The 27,264-nt window shown below is 53.3% G+C and overlaps 1 protein-coding gene across 1 annotated transcript; it reads right to left on the reverse strand.

The window, feature by feature from the left end:
- Window positions 1-19,753: 19,753 nt before the first annotated feature.
- On the reverse strand, window positions 19,754-22,401 carry ARL4C (ADP ribosylation factor like GTPase 4C). The gene has a single exon (XM_009088217.4). It carries the CDS (start codon window positions 22,150-22,152, stop codon window positions 21,574-21,576), a length of 579 nt encoding a protein of 192 aa, XP_009086465.1. The 5' UTR covers window positions 22,153-22,401; the 3' UTR covers window positions 19,754-21,573.
- Between the last annotated feature and the right edge of the window lie 4,863 nt (window positions 22,402-27,264).

Raw genomic sequence — 27,264 nt, forward strand, 5'->3', positions numbered from 1 at the left:
AAAATGGTATTTTGAGGGCTTTTTATTTCCATGCTTCGAGTAGCTTTGGAATGCACCATCTTCCAAACACCAGCTATGAGGGAAAATACTGTGTTTTTGGGAAGCTACTCTGAGGACAAATACTGTGTTTGGGAAGCTACTCTGAGGACAAATGCAGGATTTTGGAAGCTCAGGGTGTTCAAGGCAGACCCTCGGAGGTGCCCCACAAATGAGAGATTGCGGCTCTTCCCTGCAGCCACGGGAGCAAATCAGTCCTGGCTAGCAGCTCCCCCAGCTTGGCTGGAGGAAGCCACAAGATTTGCCACCCCCAGGTTCCCTTAGAGGACCCCAGGTGGTGGTGCCGTCTGTGGCGTGGGTGGCACAAGAGAGGAGGAGACCACGAGGAGTCCAAGGCGAAGGAAAAAGTGAGGACACTTGCCTTGCTGTCAAGAAGGCTTTATTCCTTAATGGTTCCAGTGCCAAGTGACAAAGGAGAGAGGCTCAGGGGGGAGCTGATACAGGGAGTGGTCGTGAAGGGGGAGACTCAAAGTAACCAATAAGGATAGGGTAGGGGAGGAACCAACAACATATTTGAACCAATAAAGATCATACATGGGAGGGGAAAAGCCCCAGGGGCAAATCATACAGCACAGTAAGGGTGACTGACATGGAAAAGTCTCGAACAAAAGGGGCGTGGTTACAGTGAGTGACAAGGGGAGTAAGTGGCACCACTGGGAGGGGAGAGGGATCACTGGGTTTGATGAGTGGCGGGAAAGGAAAGTAACAGACAACCTGGGACAAACCATCATGAGGGGAGAACATGGGGGGAAGTAAGGACCAAACCATTTTCTTAACACAAAACAATTAAACCAATAAAGATCATACATGGGAGGGGAAAAGCCCCAGGGGCAAATCATACAGCACAGTAAGGGTGACTGACATGGAAAAATCTCGAACAAAGGCGGGGGGGGGGGTTTACAGTGAGTGACAAGGGGAGTAGGTGGCACCCCCGGGAGGGGAGAGGACTGATAAGGGCAGGGAGGGAGGAGGGAAGGATCACTGGGTTTGATGGGCAGGCAAGTGGCGGGAAAGGAAAGTAACAGACAACCTGGGACAAACCATCATGAGGGGAGAACATGGGGGGAACTAAGGACCGAACCATTTTCTTAACACAAAACAACTAACACAAATAATAATAACAAATCTTTAAAAACACGATGCCACAAGAGATGGCATCAGCAATACCCAGAAAAGGCTCTGGGAAAGCTCCACGTGTGCTGTTCCTCCTCCTGGCCCAGATGTGCAGTGCAGGCCCAAGGGGAATGTTTTCCCTCAGGAACAGGGATATTTTGGGGATGTTGTAGCTGAATGCGAGGTGGATAATGCATTTTGGCACTGGGGCTCAGCACAGCCTGGCCCCACAAGCACCCAGAGAGGAAATTGAGAAGGGTGCTCCAGTTTGGGTGAAATCACCCCTGGGGTGAGGCTGATCCATCCCTGTGGGGCTGGGATCCCTCCTGGAGCAGGGATGGCTGGCCCAGGGGAGGCGTCGGGGCTTGCTGGGAGCAGACCCAGCCCAGAGGAAATGTGGGAACTCAGCACATCACTCCTGATGTCCAGAACTGCCAGGGGAGCCCTTGGGGGGGCTCGGGAGCCTTGGAATGTTGCCAGAAGCACTTGGTGGATGGATTTTGATCCATCTAGGGATGTGCCACCTGTGTATGAGGAGATGGAACCTGTGGGAATCACTCAGGAGTGAATGGTGAAGGGAAGACATAATTATAGGGTAAATCACAGATTTTGGGGTTTTGGTACAGGGGGGTTGTGGAGACAAGATGGAGCAATCAGGGCGTGTCACAAGGCTCTTCTTTCTTCTTCTTGTCGTCCATCTGCTGTGGTGTTGGCACTTGTGGGTTGGTCTGGGGTGAGGGTGCACTGGGTGACGAGGGTGACAGGTATTGGGGATAAAAAGTAAATATGATATACGCAGTTTTTGTTATAAAAGCTGTGCCCGCCTTGGGGGAAGGTCAGAGTGCCTTTGGCTGCCGTGCTGGTCAGATCCAGGTCTGGCAGAGAAGGGACTTTGTAGATAAAAAACAATAAACAATTCTGAAGACTGAAAAAACCTGGAGTCCAGACTCATCTTTTGAGGCCCAGCGTGCAAGAACCATCCTAAGGGTGTGTGGGAGCAGAGATGGACAGCCCAACCCCGTAGGGAAAGGAGCCCGGGAAAAGGAGCTGGCCAAGCTCCATCTCCTCGGCACAGCTCTGCCAGAAGCAGCCAGTCCCTGGCTTGGAGCTGGAATTCCAGGCGTGTCCCTGCAGGCAGAGCACGAGGGATGCTCCCCACATCCCACACTGGGTTTGCTGCCTCCAAGGAGCAGCAGGAGGGAGCCTCAACCCCCAAATACCGATCCAGCCACTGAGGATGAGCTGAGCCCAGAAATATTTCGGTTGTCCTTTCCCAAAGGAATCTGTGTCTGCAGAGGCTGGAGCAGAGAGCAGCAGGATGGTTGGGGCTGGGAGGGATTTCAGAGATCACCTCATTCCAACCTCCCTTGTTCCCTGGTGCCAGGCCCGGGCATGCTGAGAGCAAGAGCAGTTTTGTGGGATGCTGGGCTGAGGTTTAATAGCTCTGGAAAGAAACCAAAACCCTTTTAGTCCTCAGAGGTGCAGTGCATCCCCCACAGTCCCAGCCCTGGCACCTTTGACACCAGGACCTGATCTCTCAAAGAACATGGCTCTGTTTTGAATTTCTGCCACTTACATCGTGGAATATCCTGAATTTGGGAGGGACCCACAAGGATCATCGAGACGTGGAATATCAATGGGAAAGACTTCAGCAGGATGATGGGGTCCTGGTGTGTAGGAAACTGCTTTCAACCCATTCAGCTGTGCCTAAGATGATTTCTTTTCCCTTCCTGACCTGCAGAGATTATTCTGGAAAAACAATTCTTCAGGAGGAATAAAAATAGCTGAACAGATGAACTAGCCTCCCTGGCAGTACAAATACTTCCAAGTGCTCACAGAGCAGGGAAAATGAAGCCTGTAGCAGGAAACAGAGGGAATCCCTACACAAAAGAAGGAAATTTGGGAAGAATGACTAATCTAGGAGAGGAAACTAGGTGCAGTGGCTGGCTGCTAGCACAGCAAGTGTCTCTCAAAGCATCAATGTGCCTGTCCAGCAGGGCAAAACAGCCTGGAATAGCTGACATTCCTGGAGGGGCTGGGCTCCTGGGATCTCCCAGGGGGCTGGGGGACAGAGGCTCCGAGGGGTCAGGTGAAGAATGGAGTGGGGTGAAAGCAGAGATTGCCTGTACATGCCAGCCTGGGAAGTGCTTGCACCTGGGTGACATCAAGGTGATTTATGAGGGAAGCTCAATTAAGGTTCCCAGTGCTGGGAGCTGTTTTTTCCTGGGAGGAATGATGACAGGAGAAGAGCTTGCTGGCTCCTGCAGCCTCCTGTGGGTGCCTGCCCTGCGCCCTGAGCCTCTCCTTGCAAGAGGCACCAGAATGCCCACGACAAGCAAAGACACCTCTGATGCATTTCTCCCATCCCATCCATCCCCTCTGTGGTGTCAGCAGAGCTGCCCTCCCTTCCCAGGGCTCTCCACCCTTGGAATTCCAGGGGAGGGAAGCTGTGGGGCTTCAGCTTTGGCTTCACCCACAATTATTCAGGGGAATGGTTTGGCCTGGTGATGAACAGGGGCTCATATTTCAGAGGTGACTTGGTAGGCTCTGAGGAAGTGGGAGAAGAGATAAGAAAATGAGGAGAAGCTGGAAAACAGACCCCCACTATCTCCTCCACCTGGAGCAGAGGACTGGGCAGCCTTGCTTGAAGCACGGATGAGGCTGATGAGAAACCACTCAGCTTCATCTGCAGCTTTCTCCTGCCAACACGTGAGCTCATCAGGGGGAATAAATTCCTGCAGAGCCCCCTCCACAGCCCATTCCTGACCTTTTGGAGAGCAGCACCCCCCTGGCTTGGGGGTGTCACCCGAGCAAAGACACTGGAGAATCTCCACTGCTGGTATCCCACCTTGGTCGCTGCCACCCCCTCCCTGTGTGCCAGGCTGGTCAGAGCCCACTGAACCCCACCCTGCTGTCTTCAGGGGGGCTTGGCTGCTCCAGCACAGCTCAGAGTCACCAGGCTCAGCCCCGTCACCCTCCTGCACCTGGATTCAGGATTCTGAGACCTTGACCCTGCCTGGAGCAGCCCTGGGGTCTGGAGGGCGGAGTGGCTGCGGTGTCTGGGGCTTGGGTCAGGCCAGAGCAGGCTCCTGGCCCAGGTCAGTGATGGATGATGTGCCAGGCCCAGACCAGGGCTTATCTCAGCTATTTGGGTTATTCCAGGCATCTGCCTTATCTCAGAGTCCAGCTCTCTCTGTGATCCTGGGTTGTGGGTAACAGGTTTCATCCCCAGGGCCTTCAGACTTTAACTTCTAGCTGATCCTTTCCTCCTCTCCATCAGGGAGCTAAGGGAGGTCAGACCCCCCTATCCACGGCAGGGGGGTTGGAATGAGATGTTCTCTAAGGTTCTTTCCAACCCAAACCATCCTGGGACTCCCTGAATTCATGAGCTGGCTTTGAACAGGGAGGTGCAGTTATCCCTGCAGGCTGGAAAAGTCACACAAGGCACAGTGGGAGCCCACGCAGGAAGGGAGATGGGCTTGTCATGCTGACCCCTCTCTCTTCTATTTTATGCATCCTAAAAACCCCTTTCCCCTGAACTTTTAGGCTGGGGATGGTGCCTGGGCTTTGGCCACCGCTCCCCTTCAGTCTTTTTGAATGACAAATCCTTCAGAGGGAGATGATCTCTCTTCTCTGCCCCTGGATGTCTTTCCCAAAAGGCCAGAGTGTCTCCTGGGTGATCACAGGAGCATGAACAGGAGATGGTGGTTGGAACAGAGGCTCCAAGGCTGTCTGGGTCCGTTTGGGTTTCACCTCTGGCTGGATTCTTGGATATCTCACGGGGAGTGATTCATGCCTGGGCCTCTCTTTGTGGCAGGGCTTTGTGTAACAGCTCTCTGTGATGTGGAATAAGAGCTGAGAGAGTGAGTGAGTGATGAATTCTTCCCTCACTCAGGATATTTATAGCTTTTTTCTCTTTCTCCTCCAGTAAGTCACCTATTTTCGCACGGCTTGTGGGCGCTCCGTGGCAGCGAGGCTGCAGCTCTTCTGCCAGGGCTGGGGACACTGCCCAGAGGCTCCAGAGTTCCCCAGGACTGAGGATGGTGCACTTTAGGATCCCCTTGTGTGTGGAATCAGGCTGAAAGCCATGAGATCGCGCCGTTCCCCCTTCATTTTCGGTGTCCCCAAGAGTCACATTTCCCATCTGCTCCTCCACAGGCTCATGTTTTCCTCCTCACTCTGCACGGGAGCTGACTCTCAGTATCCTGCTGTGGAAGCTGGGATTCTGCTGGGATCATCCCTCCCAAGGTGCACCAGAGCAGCTGGGATGAGATCCAGAGCATCTCTTTGGGTTTTTCACCACGCTCCTGATCACACATAGTGTGGACCAGCATGGATTTTCACCAGGAGCTTATGACTGCTCCCCTGTCCCAAAAATGTGCCTGGATACATTTGCTCCTGGAGGGCTCAGGAAAGGGGAGCAGGTCACCAGCTAAGTTGTCAAGATGTCCATCTGTCCATCCATTCATGGATCCATCCATCCATCCATCCATCCATCATCCATCCATCCATCCATCCATCCATCCATCCATCCATCCATCCATCCATCCATCCATCCATCCACCCATCCATCATCCATCCATCATCCATCCGTCCATCCATCCGTCCATCCATCCATCCATCCATCCATCCATCCATCCATCCATCCATCCAGCACCATGTGGAAAGCTGGAGCCACAGGGATGGAGGCTTGCACAGCCTTAGGGGTTTCTCCTGTCTAGGCAGAAAGCACAATTACATGTTTTAAATACTTCCTTTGTAACATTCTTCAAGGAGAGTTTTGTGTCTCCTTCCCTCTTCCATTATGGCAGTAATATAAAAAAACAGACTAAAATTGATGTAAAATGGTATTTTGAGGGCTTTTTATTTCTATGCTTAACCCACTGCTCCTGTTTTGTTTTGTTTTGTGGTTTTTTTCCACATTTTACTCTTTTTTTGTTGTTTTGTGGGGTTTTTTACACTGAGAGGACTTCCCCCCCTGAGGATGGCTTTTCCCTGGCCATCCCCCTCTCCAGGCTGCTCCAGGCTATCCCTCTCCTCCCTCTGCCTGGGGGGGTTTCCCTGTGCCATCCTCCTGCAGCTCTGTGCACTTGTGCCCTCCTGCTCCTCCTCCCACAGCCTGATTTATGGGGTTTATCTTTCCCTTTTACACCTCTGCTCCCTGCATAGCTGGAATTCCTCAGGGTGGGGGGCTGTGGGCCACCGGGAGGGGCTTCCTGCTTCCCTGGGCCACTCCAGTGCCTCCAAGGGGTCCCTCAGCACATCCATCCTCTGCCCAGGGGGCTGGGGAAGGAGGGGGTTTCTCCTTCTGCCCTGCCAGAAGGCAACACCAGGGTCACCCCCTGCCCTGGGGATGTGCTGCTGCCCCCAGCCCACCCCAAAATCTCATCTGTCTCCCTCCTGGAGCTGGGGAGATGTGCTGGATCTCTCTCCCCTGGGATGGGTGGGGGTGATGGTGATGGGGTCAGGGAGAGGCCAGTGACACCAGGACAGGAATCCTGCTTTCCCCAGTCTCACCAGTCCTTCCCTTTCCCTTCCCAGCCCCAGCACTGGATCTCTTAGGTTCACACCTGGTGGAGCCAGGGCTAACACACAAGGAGGGCTGGAGGATATCCCAAATTCCTGAGGCTGCTCCTGCACTGGATCTCTCAGGTTCACACCTGGTGGAGCCAGGGCTAACACACAAGGAGGGCTGGAGGATATCCCAAATTCCTGAGGCTGCTCCTGCTTGTCTGTGTTGGCAGCTCTCCCCTGGGCAGGATCCCTCTCCCTCCATACCCAAAGGATCAGGATGAACCAGTCCCACCCTGCCACGTTCCCCACAGCCACAGCTTACCCCCCATGGCACAGAAAGGACCATTCTGGAGGTGGGCCAGGTCCTGCTCCCTTGGGGGATGCTCCTCTTCCCTGGGGATCCTGCATCCCGTGCAGCAGCCAGGATTGTCCCTCTCTGGTGTCTCCCTGTCTGGCTCTGAGCCTGGGCATGGATCAGCAGGGACCCAGGCTGAGGCTGGGACACAGACTGGGACAGATCCATTATTCATCACCCTCCATTCCTGATTCCTCTTCTCTCCAACAGCTGAGCAAGAGTGGGGGAGCTCATCCCTCTGTGGTTTGTGGGAATTTTGCTTCCCTGGGAGTTAAAGTCTCGCAGACCAGAGTGAAATAGCCACTGGAATTTCATTTATCCAATCTGCAGGCAGGGGAGGAGCAGCCAACACTCCCAGCACCTCCACAGCAACCAGGGCCATAAAATGAGGGCACAGGGACCTGGGGCTTTTCCATCTGGGAAATGCACCTTGGCTTTGCCAGCCTTTCACCCCAACAAAGCTTTTAGGGCCAGGGATCCATTTTAGGGACATCTCTGATGCCGTGTTTGGGTCAGCTGGGGTGGCTCCCACAGGGGGGTTCCCACCCTTGCTGGTGTTCAAGGTCTCCTTTTTCCCTTGGAGAAGGAGCAGAACACCTGATTTCTCCCTGGGCTCTCTGGGAATGTCACAGCTCAGAGCCTCACCCTCAGGACAGCGATTGGAGTTACCTGTTCCAGACACAGTGGAATGTGGGGTGCAGCTCTCCAGGTGGGACAGGGACAAGCTCAAACTCTGGGAGAACAGGGTTGGATCTCCAGCTCTCCTGGGGCCTCGTGGGTGGAAAACCTCAGCCTGCTGGGGCTCGGTCCCTGCAGTCCCCCTCTGCTTCCTCTCACTGCCCTACTTTACTTGTTAGCACAGCTTTTGATGCAACTTCTGCTGCTGGAAGGGACAAAAACCACTTCCAGCAAGCTGCTGCAAAATCCTGGAACTGGGGTAAAACTCCGGAGTTCATTTTCAGTTTGGGTTTGTTGTTTTGGTTTTGTTTTTGAATGCTAAGCACTGGCATCTTTCCCATCTGCTGCAAGTTCCCCTTCTGACATCTGAGAGGGAAGGTGGGGCTCCTCAGCACGAAAAGTTCCCCCCAGGATGTGGAACTTGTGCTAAACCACAGAGCTTGGGATGAAATTCCCAGGAGCTGGCTTTTCAGGGAAGCCAAGAGGCACAGTCCTCATGACTGCCCCTGCATCAATCCCCTGGGCAGGCAAGGACTTTTCTGGAGGTGTTTGGGACAGGAATGTGACATGAAACATTTGGGGAGCTGGAACTGAACTGGGAGGGTTTGGATCTCACCTGGAACATTTGGAATCACTGGGATCTGCCCCAACTGGAGGTCACCAGCTGCAAATGGGATCTTTAATAAGTTGTGTCATCCCACTGTAGCTTTGTTAATATTACTTGGGTAAGTTTAGGGTTCTCCTCTATATTTAAAGCAAGGGTGGGAGGTTTGGAGAGCCTGTGTGAGTGGTTTGTGCTGATGCTGACAGCAAAGTGCACTGCCAGACCTCTCCCTGCAGGGATCCCACATCTGCAGGTGCCCTGGAGTCCTTCATCCCTGCCTCCCACACTCTGCAGCCCCCTCCCCACCCATTTCTCCTCCCCAGAGGAGCCTTTTGCTGCCTCTCCTTTGTACCTGGGGGTGATGGAGCTGATGTTGTGGGGACACCCAGAGAGGGGAAGTCCACCCTGCACACCCCTGCCACATCCAGCTGTGGCTGCCCCTGGATCCCTGGAGGTGTCCCAGGCCAGCTTGGATGGGGCTTGGAGCACCCTGGGATGGTGGAAAGTGTCCCTGCCCTGGAAGAAGTGGAATGGGATGAGATTTTGGGTCCTTGCAACCCAAATTATCCTGGGATTTGGTGATTCTGATACTCTCCTCTCACCCTGGCAGTGGTTGCCATGGGGCTCCCCTGTGTTTGGGCTGATGTGATTGCTCACTCTGCCCAGAGGAATTCCAGTTTGTATTTCTTCCTCCTCCTCCCACTAAGATCGTGTCTGATGAGCAGCCGGGCTGGGAAAACGTGACTGGGATTGATTTTGTTGCCTGCAGCCAGTGTTGATTGGAGATTCTGCCACTGTTTTGTCTCAGAAGTCGATTTCCTTGTAATTCTTCCGCAGTGAGGACTTGCTGCTTTCCCTCTCAGACACTGGGCCTTGGCCTAAGCAGGCTGGGCTTAAAACTGAATTTTTCACGCTGTTCTTTCCTCACAGAACTCGCTGTGAGAGCTCAGCCAGGGCTGGGGGTTCATCCTCTCTTCTTGCTTCCCATTTCTGCTCCTGCAGGGGAAGGGACTGCCCCATCCCAGTTCTTGGCATGTCCCCCTGGGGCTGCTGGAAGTGATGTCCCACACCCTGCTAATCCCCAGCCTGGAGCAAAGACCCTGTGTCCCCAGGGCAGCCTGAAAATCACCTGGAAAACTGCCCCGGGAAGTCTGGAGCAAAGCTGGGAATTGTACCTGCTGGGAGAGGTGGGCAAAGAGGGGCCAAGCCTGCAGGGAATGGGATTTAGGGACTTGCTGTCTCCATTACACCCTGTGCATGTCCAGAGCTGGTTTGGGAGCAGTTAAGGCAGAGTCTTGAGCAGAGTTGGAGAGCACAATTAAGTAATTAACAGTAATTAAAGGCGAGTTATCCATGGATGTGGTGTTGGGGTGAGGAATTCAGGCTTAAACCCTCCCTGCTCTGAAAAAGCACAGCTCATCCCCTTTTGAGATGGAGAGAGGGGGGAAAAATAAAATATCTGAGCCCTGCAGAGTCCCCTGAGTCATTTTCCCACCCAGACCTGCAGCTGCCAAGGCTCCTCTCCCCCAAAATGGAACCTTTTCAAGGATTTTCCTTCTCAGAGTTGTTCCTTCCCAGGCCTTCTCCTGCTGTTCCAGGCAATAAATCTGTTTATTGAAGCTCTTCTTGCACAAGTTCTATATTTGCCCTTGCTAGGGCTTTTCTATGAAAAAAAAAAAAAAAAAAAAAACCAAATAAATGTGTCAGGGCTTCTGGTTTCTGCCAGCACCAGGAGGGGTTTGGAGAGTGAGTTATTCCATTGGGCCTGGGAGCTGGATTTGGCTCTGCTGTGTTCCCAAGGACCAGTCTGTAGGGAAAAGCCAGCCTAGGATCTGCAAGGATGCAAAAGAATACAGGTTTAGGGGGAATCTGGGGAGAAAAGTCATTTTTGTTTGGTTTTCCCCCCTGATTTAGCAATTGGATCCACAGTGGGTTGGTTGAAGCAAAAGGGAGGACTCAGGAAGGTCCCCATGTGAATGAATCCCCCTGGGATAATCAGGAAGAACTTTCCTGGGTAAGGCAAAGCCTCAGGAGCAGGGCTGAGGGGAATGAGAGACAAACTCCCTTTGCCTGCTGCTCTCCCTCTCCTTATTATCCACACATAAATTACCCACATTCTTTGCAAGTCTTGTCTTGACTGAGGGAGCTCAGATCCTCAGAAATGCACCAGTTTTTCCTGCACATTTCCTGACACAAGGAGCTCCAAGGGGGCAGCAGCTTGGGAGCAGGGGGGAAATGGGATAAGGTTTCTCCTGCTGCCATTTCTGAGAGTTTCCTGGGCTACCAATACTGGAAATTTTTGGATACCCAGTGAGAAAACAGCCCCAGCATGGAGAATACCCCTTCGTGGCGTGCCCAAATTTCATTATACACCTCCAATAATGCAAAATTCCTTCCAGAATTCCCAGGGAAGAGCCATCTCAGAGCAAGCACAATCCATCCCAGCACTGTTGTCTCAGCCCTGCCCAAGGTCACTGCACCTCCCTTCTTGTCCCCCCTCACCGTGGCACTTTGCCACCAGCATTTCCATGAAATGTCTCCTTTTTTGATAAATTTTTTGGTTTTTTGAGGGTGTTTTTTTGTGGATGGCCAGGGAAGAGCAGCACTGGCTGCTTTCCAAGCAGCTCCACTGCAGATGCCAAGGTTTGCACAGGGGCCTCTCTCTCCCCCTGGTTAATGGATCACCAGGACATGACCTGGCTGAGGCTGCTGGGAACAGGGGCTGGATAAACCCTGTTTATCCAGTTTAACACTCCCACTTCAGGACTTGCTGGAAATTTGGGGTGCCCAGGCAAACAGACCCCCCAAAACACCTCATCCTAGCCCCAAAAAAGCATCCCTGGCACCTCCAGCTGAGAGTCTGGGGGATACCCTGAGTTTCTTAGCCCAGAGCAGAAATAATTTGGGAGCCAATAATAATTTGGGATCCAGCAATAATTTGGGATCCAATAATAATTAGGGAGCCAATAATAATTTAATGGGGACGTGGGCAGGTCACAGAGATCTGTGATTGCCTCCATGGTGTGGGGAAAGTCATGACCCAGCAGAGGATGGGAAAAGCTGTGGGCTGGAGGAGCCAAGCACCAGGAGAAATACAGAACTGTGGAACTGGAAAAGCTCTTTAAGACCATGGAGTCCAAATACTCTGCCCCAAAACTGCCAAGGTCATCACCAAACCGTGTCCCCAGGTGTCACACCCACATCTTAAAGCTTCTCTTCAAGAGGGGCAGAAGGAGCTGAGGGAATATTTGCAATATTTCTTTCACTGTGTGCAATTTTAGATATATATATATATTAAAAAAGCAGAATATGGATGGGAAATAAACACCCACCTATAAATATACATAATTATATGTAAACCCCCCCCCCCACACACACATATCCAGTACTTCTGTACCAGGAATTACAAATAAGGAACTTGAATATCTCAGCAGACACAGCCCTGCCTTCTCCCACGTCACTCTCTCCCTTATCCAGCTAAAAATAAAGGAGCCTCAAGCACCCAAGTCTCCCATGGGTGACAAACATCAAGCCCTGGTGTCAGCAGCCCCTCCCCAGGGCTGTGTCCCTCTGCAATTTTGCTCTCCCATGGTGTGGGATGAGGGGCCCCAAATCCTCTTCTCACCCAGAGCTAAGCCACTCCTCAGAGGTTACAAACCCTCAGCTGATAAAACTCCAGCAGGACTTCTCTTTTTTCCTCCCTCCCCCCCAGCCAATGCTCCTGATTAGTTTATGGCCCCCTCATGCTCCACATTGTCACACCAGGACCTCCTCACCAGCAGTAAGGCTTGGATCTCCCCCACTGCACCCCAGCAGCCCCCTGGGACACTGAAAATGCTGAAAATGCTGAAAGTGCTGATGCTGAGGTGGAATAAACAGTTTTAGCCCTCCCCCTGCCTTGCCCTCACAGGGGAAGAAGGGCAGGGCCCCAGGGGGGTGGTTTGCCCTGCAGGAGGGACAAATCCTCAGCTCTTTGGGCTCTGCATCCCAGCCCCGCGATGGGCAGCACCTCCAGAGAGGCCGGGCTGGGGGGGGAGATGTGGGTGGGAAATGTTTGGTGGGAAAGTGTTTGGTGGGAAGATATTGGGTGGGAAGATGTTGGGGGGGAAGATGTTGGGGGGGAAGAGGTTTGGTGGGAAGAGGTTTGATGGAAAGGTGCTGGGTGGAAAGATGTTTGGTGAGAAGGTATTTGGTGGGAAGATGTTTGTTTGGTGGGAAGATGTTTGGTGGGAAGATGTTTGTTTGGTGGGAAGATGTTTGTGGTAAGATTTTTTTGGGAAGATGTTGGGTGGGAAGAAATTTGGTGGGAAGGTATTGGGTGGGAAGAGGTTGGATGGGAAGAGGTTTGATGGGAAGATGTTGGGTGGGAAGAAATTTGGTGGGAAGGTATTGGGTGGGAAGAGGTTGGATGGGAAGAGGTTTGATGGGAAGATGTTTGGTGGGAAGGTGTTTGGTGGGAAGATTTTTTTGGGAAGATGTTTGGTGGGAAGATGATGGATGGGAAGATGTTTTTTGGGAAGGTATTGGGTGGGAAGAGGTTTGATGGGGAAGATGTTTGTTGGGAAGATGTTTGGTGGGAAGATATTTGTTTGGTGGGTAGGTGTTGGGTGGGAAGATGTTTTATGGGAAGATGTTGGGTGGGAAGGTGTTTGGTGGGAAGATGTTGTGTGGGAAAGTGTTTGTTTGGTGGGAAGGTGTTTGTTTGGTGGGAGGATGTTGGGTGGGAAGGTGTTTGGTGGGAAGATGTTTAGGTGGGACGAGGTTTGGTGGGAAGGTGTTTAGGTGGGAAATGTTTGGTGGGAAGGTGTTTGGTGGGAAGATATTGGGTGGGAAGATGTTTGCTGGGAAGATTTTTTTGGGAAGATGTTGGGTGGGAAGGTGTTGGGTGGGAAGAAATTTGGTGGGAAGGTAGTGGGTGGGAAGAGGTTTGATGGGAAGATGTTTGATGGGAAGATGTTTGGTGGGAAGATGATGGATGGGAAGATGTTTTTTGGGAAGGTATTGGGTGGGAAGAGGTTTGGTGGGGAAGATGTTTGTTGGGAAGGTGTTTGTTTGGTGGGAAGATGTTTGGTGGGAAGATGTTTGGTGGGAAGATATTTGGTGGGTAGGTGTTAGGTGGGAAGATGTTTTATGGGAAGATGTTGGGTGGGAGAGTGTTTGGTGGGAAGATGATGTGTGGGAAAGTGTTTGGTGGGAAGGTGTTTGTTTGGTGGGAGGATGTTGGGTGGGAAGGTGTTTGGTGGGAAGGTGTTTGGGTGGGAAGAGGTTTCATGGGGAAGATGTTTGTTGGGAAGGTGTTTGGTCGGAAGAGGTTTGGTGGGAAGATATTTGTTTGGTGGGTAGGTGTTGGGTGGGAAGATGTTTTATGGGAAGATGTTGGGTGAGAAGATGTGTGGGAAAGTGTTTGTTTGGTGGGAAGATGCTGTTTGGTGGGAAGATGCTGTTTGGTGGGAAGATGCTGTTTCGTGGGAAGGTGTTGGGTGGGAAGGTGTTTGGTTCCAGAGTCTGCAGGGAAAACAGGCAGAGGATGACTTCATCCCATCCTTGGCACCCCATTCCCAGTCTGAGCCACCCTGGAGCTGCTGGCAGTCCCAGAAGGGGCACAGCAGCCCCAGGGCTGGGCTGAGGCAGCAGGAGTCTCCCCAGCTCTCTGGGACCATCAGGGGCTGCCCCTGGGCCATTCCTGGGAGAGAAGGAATGTCCAGGAGCACAGGGAAGGCTGAAGGCCATTTGTTCTGGAGATGTGGGTGGGGAACAACCAGCACAGGCTCCAAGGAGGAACTGAGGAAGGAATTCCTGGCTGGGAGGGCAGTGAGGCCCTGGCACAGGTGCCAGAGCAGCTGTGGCTGCCCCTGGATCTCTGGGAGTGTCTAAGGCAGGGCTGGAGGAACCTGGTCTAGTGGGAAGTGTCCCTGCCCATGGCACTGGATGAGCTTCAAGGCCTTTCCAACCCAAACCATTCAAGAATTCTGTGATTCTGTGGTTCTGTGTGTGGGTCATTATTTGTTATTTTGTTGTTCCTTTCTCCCCAGCCCCCACTGTCCTCTCCAGCAGCTCCCTCCAAGCACCCAGGTGTTTTCCAAGGATGCTTGGGAAGAGCACAGCCCATCCTGGGAGGATGGACACCTGCAGCAGCTCAGCCATTCCCTCTGCACATTCCCACCAGGCAGCAGAAGGGTGGGGAAGCTGCCAAAGAGCTGGGAGGGAGGGCAGGAGGGGCTTTCCAGGGCTGTTTAAACATGACCCAGCATCACAACAGCCCTGGGTTCCAGCTCCCACAGGACAGGGCTGCAGGAGGCTTTCAGAGAGCTCAGAAATGAAACCAGAGCAGCCTGGAGCTGCTGGAAGCTGAGCCAAGGTGCCCAGCCAGCCCTGGTGGCTCAACCCGGGGTGCCCAGGCAAACATATCCCCCAAAACACCTCATTCTAGCCCCAAAAAACCATCCCTGCCACCTCCAGCTGAGAGTCTGGGGGATACCCTGAGTTTCTTAGCCCAGAGCAGAAATCATTTCCCAATAATCATTTGAGACCCAATAATAATTTGGGACCAAATAATCATTTGGGACCCAATACTTTGGGAGCCAATAATAATAATTTGGGAGCCAGTAATCATTTGGGACCCAGTAATGTGGCCTTGGCACGGCAGGAGCACCTGGATCTGCAGGAATTTCCCCCCACCCTCAGCCTTCAGCCCCCTTTCTCCACCAGGGAAGGGACAATCCTGCAGGTTGAGCATCTTTACCACGAGGATCTGAGAATCACACCAGCCCCAGGTTCTTTCTGAAGCCCAGGGAGGAGGAAAAATGCTGGAAATTTCCTTTTATTCCTGTGGAAAAGAAGTTTGGGGCAAGTAATGTCACCAAAGTTAGGCAGGAGTGTAAAAAACCTGCATTTAGGCCCAGCTTTGCATCCTGCTCTCTTCCTGTCAGCAAAATACTTGAAAGCAGAGCCAGGTGGGATCAGGAGCTTTGGGAGTGCCTGTTTCCCCAGCCCCCATCTTTTGGGAATGCTCCAGCACCATGGGATCACGAGAACCAGAGCAGCTCACCCCAGCTGCAAAATTTGGGCTGGGCAATACAAATAATCCCAGAATGGTTTGGGGTGGGAAAGACCTTAAAGTTCATCCCAATCCACCTCCTGCCATGGGCAGGGACACCTCCCACTGTCCCAGGGTGCTCCAAGCCCCATCCAAGCTGGCCTGGGACACTTCCAGGGATCCAGGGGCAGCCACAGCTTCTCTGGGCACTCTGTGCCTCACCACACTTTTATTTATTTATTTACTGATTTATTTATTTTACTTATTTACTGTTTTTTCACTATTTATTAATATACACATTATAATATTGTTAACATCAATAATAATAAATAGAATTCCCATCTATGATATCATTCACAGCAGCAAATGAGGATGACTAATAATAAAGGAGAAGAATCTAATCTGTGGGCTGATGAAGAGCTCTCTGCCCTTCTCACAAATTCCCACCGTGCTCCCAGTGTTTTGGGATCGCTCAGGGAGGGAGGACAGGGGGTCGTGGGGCACATGGGATTCCTTCTGCTCACCTGGGGGGTGTCCAGGCTCCATCCCTCCCCTTCCAGCAGTGCTTTAATGTCACTGCTGGAGAGCTGGATGGGCTCTGTGAGTTTCCCTGCCTGAAATCTCACCCCGGTGTCTGAGGGAAGCAAACACAGGCTAAGCTGAAATAAACAGAATGGTTTATTAGAGCAAATATTCCCGGGCTGAGCTCTCCATATTCAAACATCCTCGTGCTGAAATGTCTCAATTTTGCTCTGCCAGGCCAGCACAAGGCTTATTTCTTTTTTTGCATGGTGTGTGTGCAAAGTGCCTTAAGTACCTCACAGCAGTGGCCTTCTGCTGCTCAGACAAAAAGTTCTGCTGATTTGGGGGTAATTCCCATTGAAGAAATTCCAGGATGGGGCTGCCTGAAACAAAGCTAACAACGTTTGAATCACTGTGGGAGGGTTTTTTCTTTCTTCTGGCAGCAGTTTGTAGGCTGTTTTAAAGGGGTGGTCATCCTCAGCTCACCCCCAAAATTTGGCCAGAAGCACCTGGTGCTGTGCAGTAGCTGCCAGTGCCCTGCTCCGTGCTCCAAGGATCCAGTGCCCTCCGGATTGCATTAACCAGGATCATCCTTTTAAAGATCCTTGCTTGGGGAGCAAATCCCATTTGAAATAAAGCAGAGGGATTTGGCTTAACGAGGCAAAGCCAGGGAGGAGAGGCAGAAGGAGCTGCAGGGCTATTACAGCACGGGACAAGGCAGAACCTGCAGCAGAGGGGCTCCCGGGCTGGAGGAGAGGTCGGGAAGGAGGAGGAGGAAGGAGGAGGAGGAAGGAGGAGATGCCTGCTTGGAAAATGGGATACACCCACTCAGAGAGCACTCAGCAGGCTTCTCTGGAGGCACGCTGGTGTCTCCTCTCTGCTCACTGCTGACCCGACCCCATCTCCCGCTGCTCCCAGCCCTGATCCATCCTCTTGGAATGTTCCAGCTCCTTCTCAGCCGACACTGCCCACTGCCCAACTGCTCCCTCGCTGCTTTATGTCTGTGAAAAATGCCTATTTTATGATTGGCTTTTTGCAAATATCAAAATGAATATGATAGGTGTTGTGTCAGAAAGTGATGCTGCATTAATTTTTTTAAGTAGTGTGTTAAATATAGTTTTAGGTTATAACATAAGGTTAAAATAGAAACTGTGCTATGTAGGATACTTTTTTTTCCTAAAGAAAGGACTCACAGTGAGATGGCAGCCACAGGACACCTCAATCTTTCAGAGAAAGAATTTATTGCTCCATTATCAGAACAAACGAACTTCTTCCCACCTTGCTCAGCCCTGAAGAGGATTCAGAGGAAGAAGCTGACACTGCCCAGACAGAATCCTGTGTGTGAATGGAATTGATGCATCATGGATGAGGTGTATGAATATGCAACAGGCTGTGGCTTTTAAGGGTTAATCCTCTGCTAACGTGGGTCCTTTTTGGGGCTTATTTTGCCCAGAAAAGGTACCCGGACTGTCCTTAACTCTTTGTTTTTATTGTCTTGTCCTAAATCCTAATTGCTCAAATTATTATTACTCTAATTATATTGCTATTTTTAATTTATTACTACTAAACCATTTTATTTTCTCCCTTTAAACCAGGAGGAAAGCCTCCCCCAGCTCCGTGTGGCACCCAAGGAACCAAAGTCCAACTCCCCTGGCACACAGAAAAACCCAGGGACGCAATGTCAGCATCCACACCTCCAGGCCAGCTGGAAAACCCCCAAAAATCAGCCTCTGCCCAGTGGGATCGGTGAGGACAGGTCCTTTCAGGCAAAGGAAGGTGTGGGCACTGCTGGGCTTTCAGATCCACGAAAGCAGGAGGAGCACACAGTGTCCCAGGGAAAATGGGGCCAGAGGATGGGCAGGAGCACCTTCAGGAGCACTGGGCTTGTGGCAGAGGGACAGGAGCCCATGAGTGATGCTCTGGGTGAGGAGGGAGCCCGTGGGGAGCCCTGCAGCTTCCAGAGGCTCTCTGCAGGGTCGGGGGGCAGCTGAGCAATGCACAACCCAGTCCTGGAGTGCCACAGTCCAGCTCAGCTCCAAGGGATTTCTGAGCCAGGACAGCAGCTCAGCAGCTGCAGTGCTGGGTTTGCCTTTGGGCTCAAAGAACCATGGAATCTCCTGAGCTGGAAGGGACCCACAAGGATCTGAATCCAGTCCCTGGCCCTGCACACACCCCCCGACAACCCCACCCTGGGCATCCCTGGAGCATTGTTCAAATGTTCCTTGGGTTCTGGCAGCCTGGGGCTGTGCCCATTCCCTGGGGAGCATGGGCACTGCCCAGCACCCTGTGGGGGAAGAACCTTTTCCTAAAACCCAGCCTGAGCTGCCCTGGCCCAGCTCCAGCCGTGCCCTGGGCTCCTGTCACCCCTGAGAGCCACCACATCCCTTCACTCAGGCACTGAGCACCTCACAAACCTCAGGCAGGCTGAGAAAACACCCCAAGCCCTCCCAAATCTCACCTTCACAAGTCAGGCTCATCATTTCCCCTCTGGCTGCCTCGTCATCATTTTAAAAAAATAATAAAAATTTTTAAAAAATTAAAAAAAAAAAAGGAAAGTCATTTGCCACCCAGCTCCACCTCTCCCCCCCCTGAAATGTCACGCTGGGTTTCCTGTGTCAGCAGCCACCCAGGAGCAGAGGCAGCCTCGAGCTCTGTCTGCAGCATCCTGTTCCCAAGTGCTGCTTTAACCCCTGCAGACCTGGCTCTCTGCCACCGACACCGCTCGCCCGAGGCCACCCTTGTTTGAAAAGAGCCACGCTGAGCAAAAAATGGGAACTTTCTCTCTGCGTGGATTTAAAATCCACGGCTCTCTAACACGGGTTTCAAATCAGAGGAGGTGGTGGAACAAAATCCCGCCCCCTCCCCCCATCAAAAAGTATCCTCCTCCTCCTCTCTCGCAGACAGCAGCAGAGATGCAGAGACATTAAGTGACCTGCCAAAGAGCTCAGATTTCATTAACCAGCAAATTATGGATGTCCCCCATGTCCTAGCAGGCTGCCACGTGACAGACCCGTGACACTGGATCCTCAGCAGGTCACTTCTCTGTCCCCTTGTCTCCTCTCCTCGGGGAGGCACAGGAGCCTCCTTCAAACCACACCAAACGCAGCGCTGACACTGAGAAATGAGCAGAACACTGGGTTTTGGTTGTTTTTTGTTGCTTTTTTTTTTTATCAGGCCCTTTCATTGTATAAATAATTTATTTCAGTTCACAGCGTTATGTCTGCATCTTTAAAAAAAAAACAAAAAAAGAAACAGGAAAAAAAAAAGGGAAGACAGGAGGAACAGAGACTGACGGACAATGGCGAATCATGGATGGGAACACGGGGAATGGACCTGGGGGAGTGAGACCTGCCAAAAAAACCCAGGTCATCCAGAATCTGAGAGGATGCACGGCCTTGCAGAGAGCCCAGACAGTTCCTTTGGGGGCTGCCCTGCTGGGGGCTTCTTGCAGCCCACCGAGGGCAATGCTCACCTTCACACGGTGGGGAAAGCGGGTGGAACGTGACGGAAACACCACGGAAGCCAGGAGCTGCTCGTTGGAAAAGTCTTTTTTAATTATTGCAGAAAGCAGAGTGGCTGGCAGGGCACGGGCACAGCGTCCCACCCGATCCTCCCAGCCCTCTGCCATCTCTCCAAGGGGATGCTCAGCTGGGTGGGACAGGCTCCCAGGAAGGAGCCAGCTCCATGAAAACAGCCTTTGCATCTGCTAAACCAGGAGGTAAAAAAAGCCCACCACCAACACGTGTCATTCCTACAACCTGCTCGCCCTGGAGCTGCTGGGGTCAACGCAGCTTCTACATTTCTGCCAAAAATGGGTAAATACATGTGGCTTCTGTGGCATCAAAAATAAATAATTCTTTTTCTTTTCTCTCTCTCTCTCTCTCTCTCTCTCGACAGCAAGTACCAAAGTGTTGGAGGTGAAGACAAAGCAGGGAAACCCGAGGGAGCGGGAAGAGAGCCACCTGAAGGGATGGGACCAGCCCACACAGATCGGGAACTCAAACCCCGCCAGAGGAGAAGAAACAACTCAGCTGCAACATTTGTTCCCTAACAAACCCCCCTACCCCCCAAAAATGCTGTTTGGAAGGTGCTCGTCACTGCAAGGGGAGGATCAACTCCCCAAAACCTGAGGGGCTTTTGTCTGCTTGGTGCTTTCCCCTTGGCTGCTCTGGGAAAGGGGTTTGCAAACAGGAGAGGTGGCGTAAAATCACCAGAAAATCCTGCCTGCCTCCAAATCCAGCATATTTGGCCCCTGAGGGCTGCCTGCTTCAACTCTGTGGGAAGCCAGGACCCCGGAGAGCCGGATCCAGGCTGAACCACAGGCAGCAAGTGGATTTTGGTGCCCAGCCCCATGCAGGTATAAAATGTTCCCCTGCAGGAGGAGGCGGCCGGGCCCGGCCCTGCCCGGGTGCTCTGCAGGCACAGCTTGCCCCTGTGGCTACTGGGGGAAGCAAGGGGCTCTCAATCGGGTTCAAATCTTTATTAGAAACCTACCAAACCCCCCACCCCATGCCTCTTCACCCCCTGCCATCTTCCCTTCCCAGCAGAGATTTTTTTGCAGGCTCTGGCCGTCTCTGTCTGTCCATCCATCCATCCTGCCCTGCCGTGACCCTCCCTGACTTGGCCTCCTGCCCCACTGCAGAGCAGCACAGTGGGCAGAACCCCCAACTCTGCCTTTTTTGGGGGGGTTCTGCTAAGTAACCCCCGGGTTGGATCACCTCCAAAGCCGCACCTGGGAGCACCCTGAGCACGCGGACAATGCACACCTGCGGGGGGCTTTGCTGCAGAAGGTGACACCTCCAAGCCTCTGAGAAATGGGGGTCCTGCACAACCCCCCTAGTGCTCCCAGCAGCGTTCACCCCGAACCCTCGGGTATTCGTTTTCCTTTTTACACCCTTTTTTTTTGAGCCAAGAGCTTCGAGCTCTGCACCATTCAGCAGCTGCTCAGCACCACCCCAGTGTCGCATCCTCCCCCCCAAGCCGAAGGCTGCCCGTCCTTGCTCTGCACCCTAAAACACCAGCCTGGGTGGGCGGATGTCCCCTTACCCATCACACCCTCCCCTCCAAGGCATTTTCTGCTGGTCCAACCCCCCCGTCCAAGCTTTCAACACCCCTTCCCACCGCCACCCGCGGGGGAGGGATCCGGGGATGCAGGGATGAGGGCTGCAAGCCCCCTCCCCGCTGACCTTGCCGAGCCGCAGTTCATCCGCACCCCCCGCCCCAAAATGCATGTGGGGGGCTGGCATCGACACCCCCAAATGCCCCCGGTAGAGATCCAAAAGCACGCTGGGCTCCGCTCGAACGCGCTTCAACAGGGTCCTGCCCTGCTGGTTCCCCGGCACACAAAGGCTCGGTGGTCCCGGAGATGCAGAGGGGGGGATTCATCCCCGGGGGATTCATCCCGGGAGGATTCATCCCGGTTTTCCGTGTTTCCAGCCCAAGGGAGTCCGGATCAGACCCTCAGGAGCACGGGGCGGAGGGAGAGGGGAGCTCCGGGATCTGGGCTCGGCTGGCGGGAGCCGCTTTGTTATCACCACTATTGTCTGTCCTTTGGGGAAGGAGGGGGAAAAAATGAAGAAGGGGGGAGGAAAAAAATAAAAAAAGAACGATTAAACCCAAAAGAATCGCTTTGGTTCTGTCTCCCCCTCGGTTCCTTTGTCTGCTCCCCCATCCCTCCCCGCCTCGGCTGGGCTTCTACCGCTTCTTCTTCTGCTTGAGGGACTTCCTGCGCTTGAGGATCATCTCGTAGAGCTTGTCCATGCCCTCCGTCAGCCCCTCGCCGATGATGGCGCAGGCGGGCTGGATGTGGTAGGTGGTGGAAGGGGTCAGCTCGTGGAGGGCCAGCTGCTTCTCGATCTCGGCCACCGGCAGCGATTTGGGCAGGTCCTGCTTGTTGGCGATGACCAGCAGCGGCGTGCCCTGGTTCTCCGCGAACTTGGTCACCTTGTGCAGCTCCGTTTTGGCTTCCTCCAGCCGGTCCACGTCCACTGAGTCCACCACGTAGATGATGCCATCGGTGCAGCGGCTGTAGGACTTCCAGAGCGGGCGCAGCTTCTCCTGGCCGCCCACGTCCCAGAAGTGGCAGCTGATGCCCTTGGCCGTCCCGTTGCTGAGCCGGATCTTCTCCGTGTTGAAGCCGATGGTGGGCACGGTGTTGACGAACTCGTTGAACTTGAGGCGGTAGAGCACCGTGGTCTTGCCCGCCGAGTCCAGGCCCAGCATGACGATGTGCAGGGACTGGAAGGCGGAGATGTTGGAGGAGATGTTCCCCATGGCCACGGCTCCCGGCCGCGCTCACAGCCCCGCGCCCATCGCCGCGCCGCCGGCCCGCAGCGGGGGCACGGCTCGGGGCGGCGGAGCGAGCCGGGAGCGGGGGTATGGGATATGGGATCGGGGATATGGGATCGGGGTTATGGGATCGGGGATATGGGATCGGGAACACGCAGCACGGCTCCACGCGGCGGCAGCGCGCCGGGACTGCCGACCCTCGCCCCGCCCGGCAGCAGGAGGAGGAGGAGGAGGAGGAGGAGGGAAAGGAGGAGGAGGAAGAGAAAGAGGAGGAGAGGAGAAGAGGAGGAGGAGGGGCCGCGCCGCCGCCTTCCTCCCGCTCCGCCCCGCGTCCTGCCCGCATCGCCCCTGCCTGCACCGCCCCTGCCCGAACCTCACCTGGCCCTGCTCGAACTTCACCTGACCCTGCCCGAGCTTCTGCTCCTCGGGGACCCCCGGGAGCGCCATCCCCCGTGCTGGAGGCTTGGTTATCCTAGTGTTTGTCGTCGTGACCGACGCCAGCAAGCAGTAAAAAAACCCCTTAAAAATAGGAACCAAGACAAGGTGGGGCTGCTCCACCCCTGGAAGTGTCCAATGCCAGGTTGGACGGGGCTTGGAGCAACCTGGGAGAGTGGAAGGTGACCCTGCCCATGGCAGGGGGTGGGAATGAGATGTTTTTTCAGGTCCTTTTCACCCCAAACCATTCTGGGATTATTCCTTGCACGTGAGACACCAGAAGCTGCTCAGTCACAGCTTTTTTCAGGGACACCTGGCACCAGTGACGATTCGAGCTGGAAAGCAGCAGAGCATTGTGGAGCATCTGTGTCCCCTGCAGCTGTCACAGCATCCCCAAGCAGAGAGATGCCACAGGGGGAAAACCTCACCTGTGCTGGATCCAGGGCAGGGCTGGCACTGATGCCGGTCGCTGCTGTTAACGCCTTTTGGCTCTCGTATTCTGTAAAGGCTGTGAGTGCCCTCAACCCCTGATAAAGCTCCCGAGGTCTCTGGATAGCTGAGCCATGGAACTTCTGTCCTAAAGACACAGTTCCACCCCCTGCCATGGGCAGGAACACCTTGCACTACCCCAGGTTGCTTCAAGCCCCGTCCAACCTGACCTTGGACACTTCCAGGCAGCCCCAGCTTTTCTGGGCAGAACCTGAGCCAGAGCTCTCGCTTTTATTCCTGCTCTGGCTCCCGAGCCAAAAAGCAGCAGCAGGCTGCTTGCTGCAATATTACCCATTGCCTCTTTTACAGCCTCTGTAAAATAAATATCGACTCTATGTGACAGCTCAGCCAAAAGCCCCAGAGAAAGAAGTGCACTGCAGAAGACAGATACTGCTTTTAATTTAGGATGCTTTCACCCCTCTGTGTGCGGTGAGGATTTGTCGGGCTGGAGTGGGATCATTCCTCGCACTCATATTTCATCCCGAGGATGCACGTGGAGGCTTTGTGTGGAGATAAGGCTCCCTATTAAATGCCATCATTTAAAATGCAGGCAGCTTGCTTCTGCAGCCCTCAGAGGTGACACTGGCCACAGTTTTGTAGAAATCACCGAGTGGTGACAGCGGGAAAAGAGCAGGGAACTCTGTGACCGGCACCGTGCAGGTGGGAGAAACACTCCGTGGCACGAGTGAGGCACCAGTGCCAATCCAAAGCCGAGGCACAGGCACTGGATGGGCTGGAAAATGGAAATATTTTGTGCATCAGTGCTGCCCTAGACTGATCTCTGAGCTGGTGTGAGCTCAGGCTTTAGTCCGCCACCACGCCAAAGAAATGAGGTTCCGAAAGCACGTGGAGAAAGCTGTAAGTGATCACCTGACTCCAGGAGCCGGAGCTTTAAAAAGAATTAAAAAATGCCAGACACAGAAGAATAGGGTCATATCTGTGAGCGGCAGATCCGGCACTGGCTCCGCTCTCATCTGCTCTGCCCGAATCGCTCCAGCCAAAGCTTCCTTAAAGGCTGCAGTTAAGGATAATCCCAGAGCGAGGGCATCCCGGGCTGCTCCCGGAATTAGTGGCTCATCTGTGAGCAATAGGGCTGGGATTTAGGAATTTCGGGCCGTGAGCCCATGCTCGGGGCCGGGAGTGCAGGAGATGTTGTTTCAACCAGGGAATTCCCCCTCTCCTTCCCTCCCTCTCTCCATCCCGCTGCTGGACACAGCTTGGAGCCTCAAGAAAAGCCCCAAAATTCCTTTCCTTGCCATGCAAAGTCTAAAGGGGAGTCTTCCCTCCTGCGCACCTCTCCTTTTTTTTTTTCCACGGCGGTTCTAAATAAAGGCGAGATTTGATAGCCAGGCCGATCAAACCTGGGGGTGTTCTCCAAAGCGGCCCCAGATGAGACAATCCCGAGGGATGGAGATAAACGGGAGCGTCGCAGCAGCAGTGAATTATGCTGCGGCTAATGCCAGCTATCCATAAATAAGCTGGTAAAACCTCCGCGGAATATTAAGCGCAGAAATAACAGCGTTAATCGCAGCTCAGAGGAGTCTGCCAAGTCCATTCGGTGGCAAATTTAGGGAGCGGAAACCCATCTTTTCCGTAATACCCCCCTCCTCTCGCTGCTTTTTCTCCCCCGTCGCCGCCCTTCCCCTCCTATCAAGGTTAAGCAGCCAAGGTTAAAGGCAGCATTAGCATCTAAATGTGTGTCTGAGGATGTGACAAAGGGACCGCTGCTGGTCCCCAACATTTCGCTCAGGCGGCGCGAAGACTGTCGCTGCCATAGTAACTGTTTTCAGACATGGCAATTATTTCTTCCCAGCTTTCCCCCATCCCATCTCCCTTCCCCCAGCTCATCCTGCGCTTCCAACAGTCTTTTCTTCATTCTCTATTTTTTTTTCTTCGTTTTTTTCGTGGGGGGAAATACAAAGGGGCCCCGGAGTCCCGGAGCTGAGGGAGGGATGCTCCCCGCGCAGGGATTATCCCTAATAGCGACTTTTAATCTGCATCCAATTAGCCCTTCATCACCCGGGCAAAGCGAAACCTCGGAGCAGCCGCTTCTGCCGGAGCTTTCCGCCAAATCTCGTGAGCTGGAGAGGGGGAAGATCGATTTGCAGGGAGCATCCCAACTCTCGGAGCACGCAGGATCCTCTCTGCCTCGCCTGCTCCTTCCTTAGTAGCATCGCCTGTCCCGATCTGCTGCCTTTTGTTTCGGCGTTCAGGGCAGAGACACCAGCCCAAACAAAGTGGGGCTGTAATTAGGGCTGCCCCCGTTGCTGGGGATAATTAATTAATGGCGTGCCGTGACTAATGCCTGGGATGCGGGAGCAGCGCTGAGCTGCCACCGCTCTGCTGGAAGAGCCGGTGGTGGGACAAGGCGGGGATTGGGATCTCCAGCTGCTGGGGGGGCTCCTCCCCTCTGCTCCCCAAGTTTCAGGGATGAGCTCTGCCCAAGGAGCTGCTTTCCCGGGGCAGCGTGAGCTGGGAGAGGCAGCAATGGGAATTTCCAGGCGGGGAACGCTCATCCCACTTTTTGAGCCCTGATGGAGGGGGAAAAACCTCGGGGAAGCTTTTGTCGTGGTCGACATTCTCTCCTTCTTCCCTTCACCCGCTCTTTCCCTTTCCCAGGATTTCCCACTCGCTGGATAACGAGGCCAGGATCATTTAAGGGCTGAGGAGCCTGGGAGTCCCATGGGAGCCTCTGGGATGTTAACTCGGAGGGAAAAGAGCACCTCGGGTTTCACCGGGCTCCTTCCTCCAGGGATTCCGCGGGGCTGGGTGACACAGCCGGGCTCCCCCCGGAAAGGGTTAATGGGGGAGAGCAGAGGAACTCAGGGCAACCAGGACAGACAGACAGACAGAACAGATTTAAGAGATGATCCCTCTGGGTGCTCCGTTCACACCTCTGCACGAGTTTCTCCAGTGGTTTCTTGGGACAGCCTCCCCTGGGCTCCCCCCGGAAAGGGTTAATGGGGGAGAGCAGAGGAACTCAGGGCAACCAGGACAGACAGACAGGCAGACAGACAGACAGACACTACAGATTTAACAGAGATGACCCCTCTGGGTGCTCCGTTCACACCTCTGCACGAGTTTCTCCAGTGGTTTCTGGGGACAGCCTCCCCTGGGTGTTTTCTGTGCTTTGTCTCACCCTCCAGCCTTCAACCCCGCTCTGGGAGTGTCCCTCCATCCCTACCCTCTCCTTCCCAGAGCTCCTGGGGAGAACACCACGGTCTGGTGGCTCAGAGGCGTCTCCAGGTGCTGCCGGGTGGATGGAGGGTGGAAGGATGTGCGGAGGAAGGGGCGATAAAACAGCGTCATAGCGGAGAAATTACTAAATCCACAGAGCTCCTAATGCAGGAGTGAGAAATAATCCGTTCATCTGCAGCACAGCAGCAGCTCAGCTCCTTTTCATGACCTCAGATGCCTCCTCAGGCCAAGCAAGGTCCTCCAACGACCAGCCTGAGGCTGACTTTTACAGCCTCAGCCCCAGGAAACACCGAACCAGCCACACACCCAAAAGGAACCCTTCCTCCAAGAGAATTGCTGTCAAAAACTTCCCAAGGCAGCCCAAAATCCATGGAGTCCAGCAGCCAGGAGTGGAGGCAGCTGGAGGAGTACAGGACCAGCACAGGCATGCAGAAATATTATATCTTATAGGCGTTTTTTTTAAACTCCATGAATTCACACCCATGATGAAGCTTTACAGGCTTTTACCCTTCTCGGCATCCTGGGGCAGAATGCCCCGGCTCACTGATTTTTGCAGGATAAAGAGGTGTGAAAACTGCCTGGAAATGTCCTCTGCAAACTCTCACAGCCCAAGCACAGCCTCGCAGTGGCTGTGATATCTACCAAAAAAAAAATCTCTCTTTTTGTGCTTTCCTTTCACTGCAGTCCCAACTCTGCCCATCCCTTTTTCCCACCAAGCCATGAAATAGGGCAAGAGGAACAAACTTTTAACTAAACTTTTCTCATAACACAAAAACTACATTTAACACAACAACTACATTTAAAAAAACCCCAATAACTTAAAACCAAAAAAGTGCAATAATATTATATAAAAAAGTAAAATTAAAAAAAAACAAAAATAAAAAAATTAATAATGCCCTCAATCTTCAATAAAAAAAACTCTGTTCTCAAAACCCCTCAACCCCAAAAAGTACATTAAAAAAAAATCCCAAAAAT

Source organism: Serinus canaria (assembly GCF_022539315.1).
Source record: "Serinus canaria isolate serCan28SL12 chromosome 7 unlocalized genomic scaffold, serCan2020 HiC_scaffold_29, whole genome shotgun sequence".
Taxonomy (NCBI): Eukaryota; Metazoa; Chordata; class Aves; order Passeriformes; family Fringillidae; genus Serinus; species Serinus canaria.

What these genes read in the sequence shown, in the direction of transcription:
- ARL4C (XM_009088217.4), bottom strand. Translation starts at nt 22,152, where the DNA reads ATGGGGAACATCTCCTCCAACATCTCCGCCTTCCAGTCCCTGCACATC.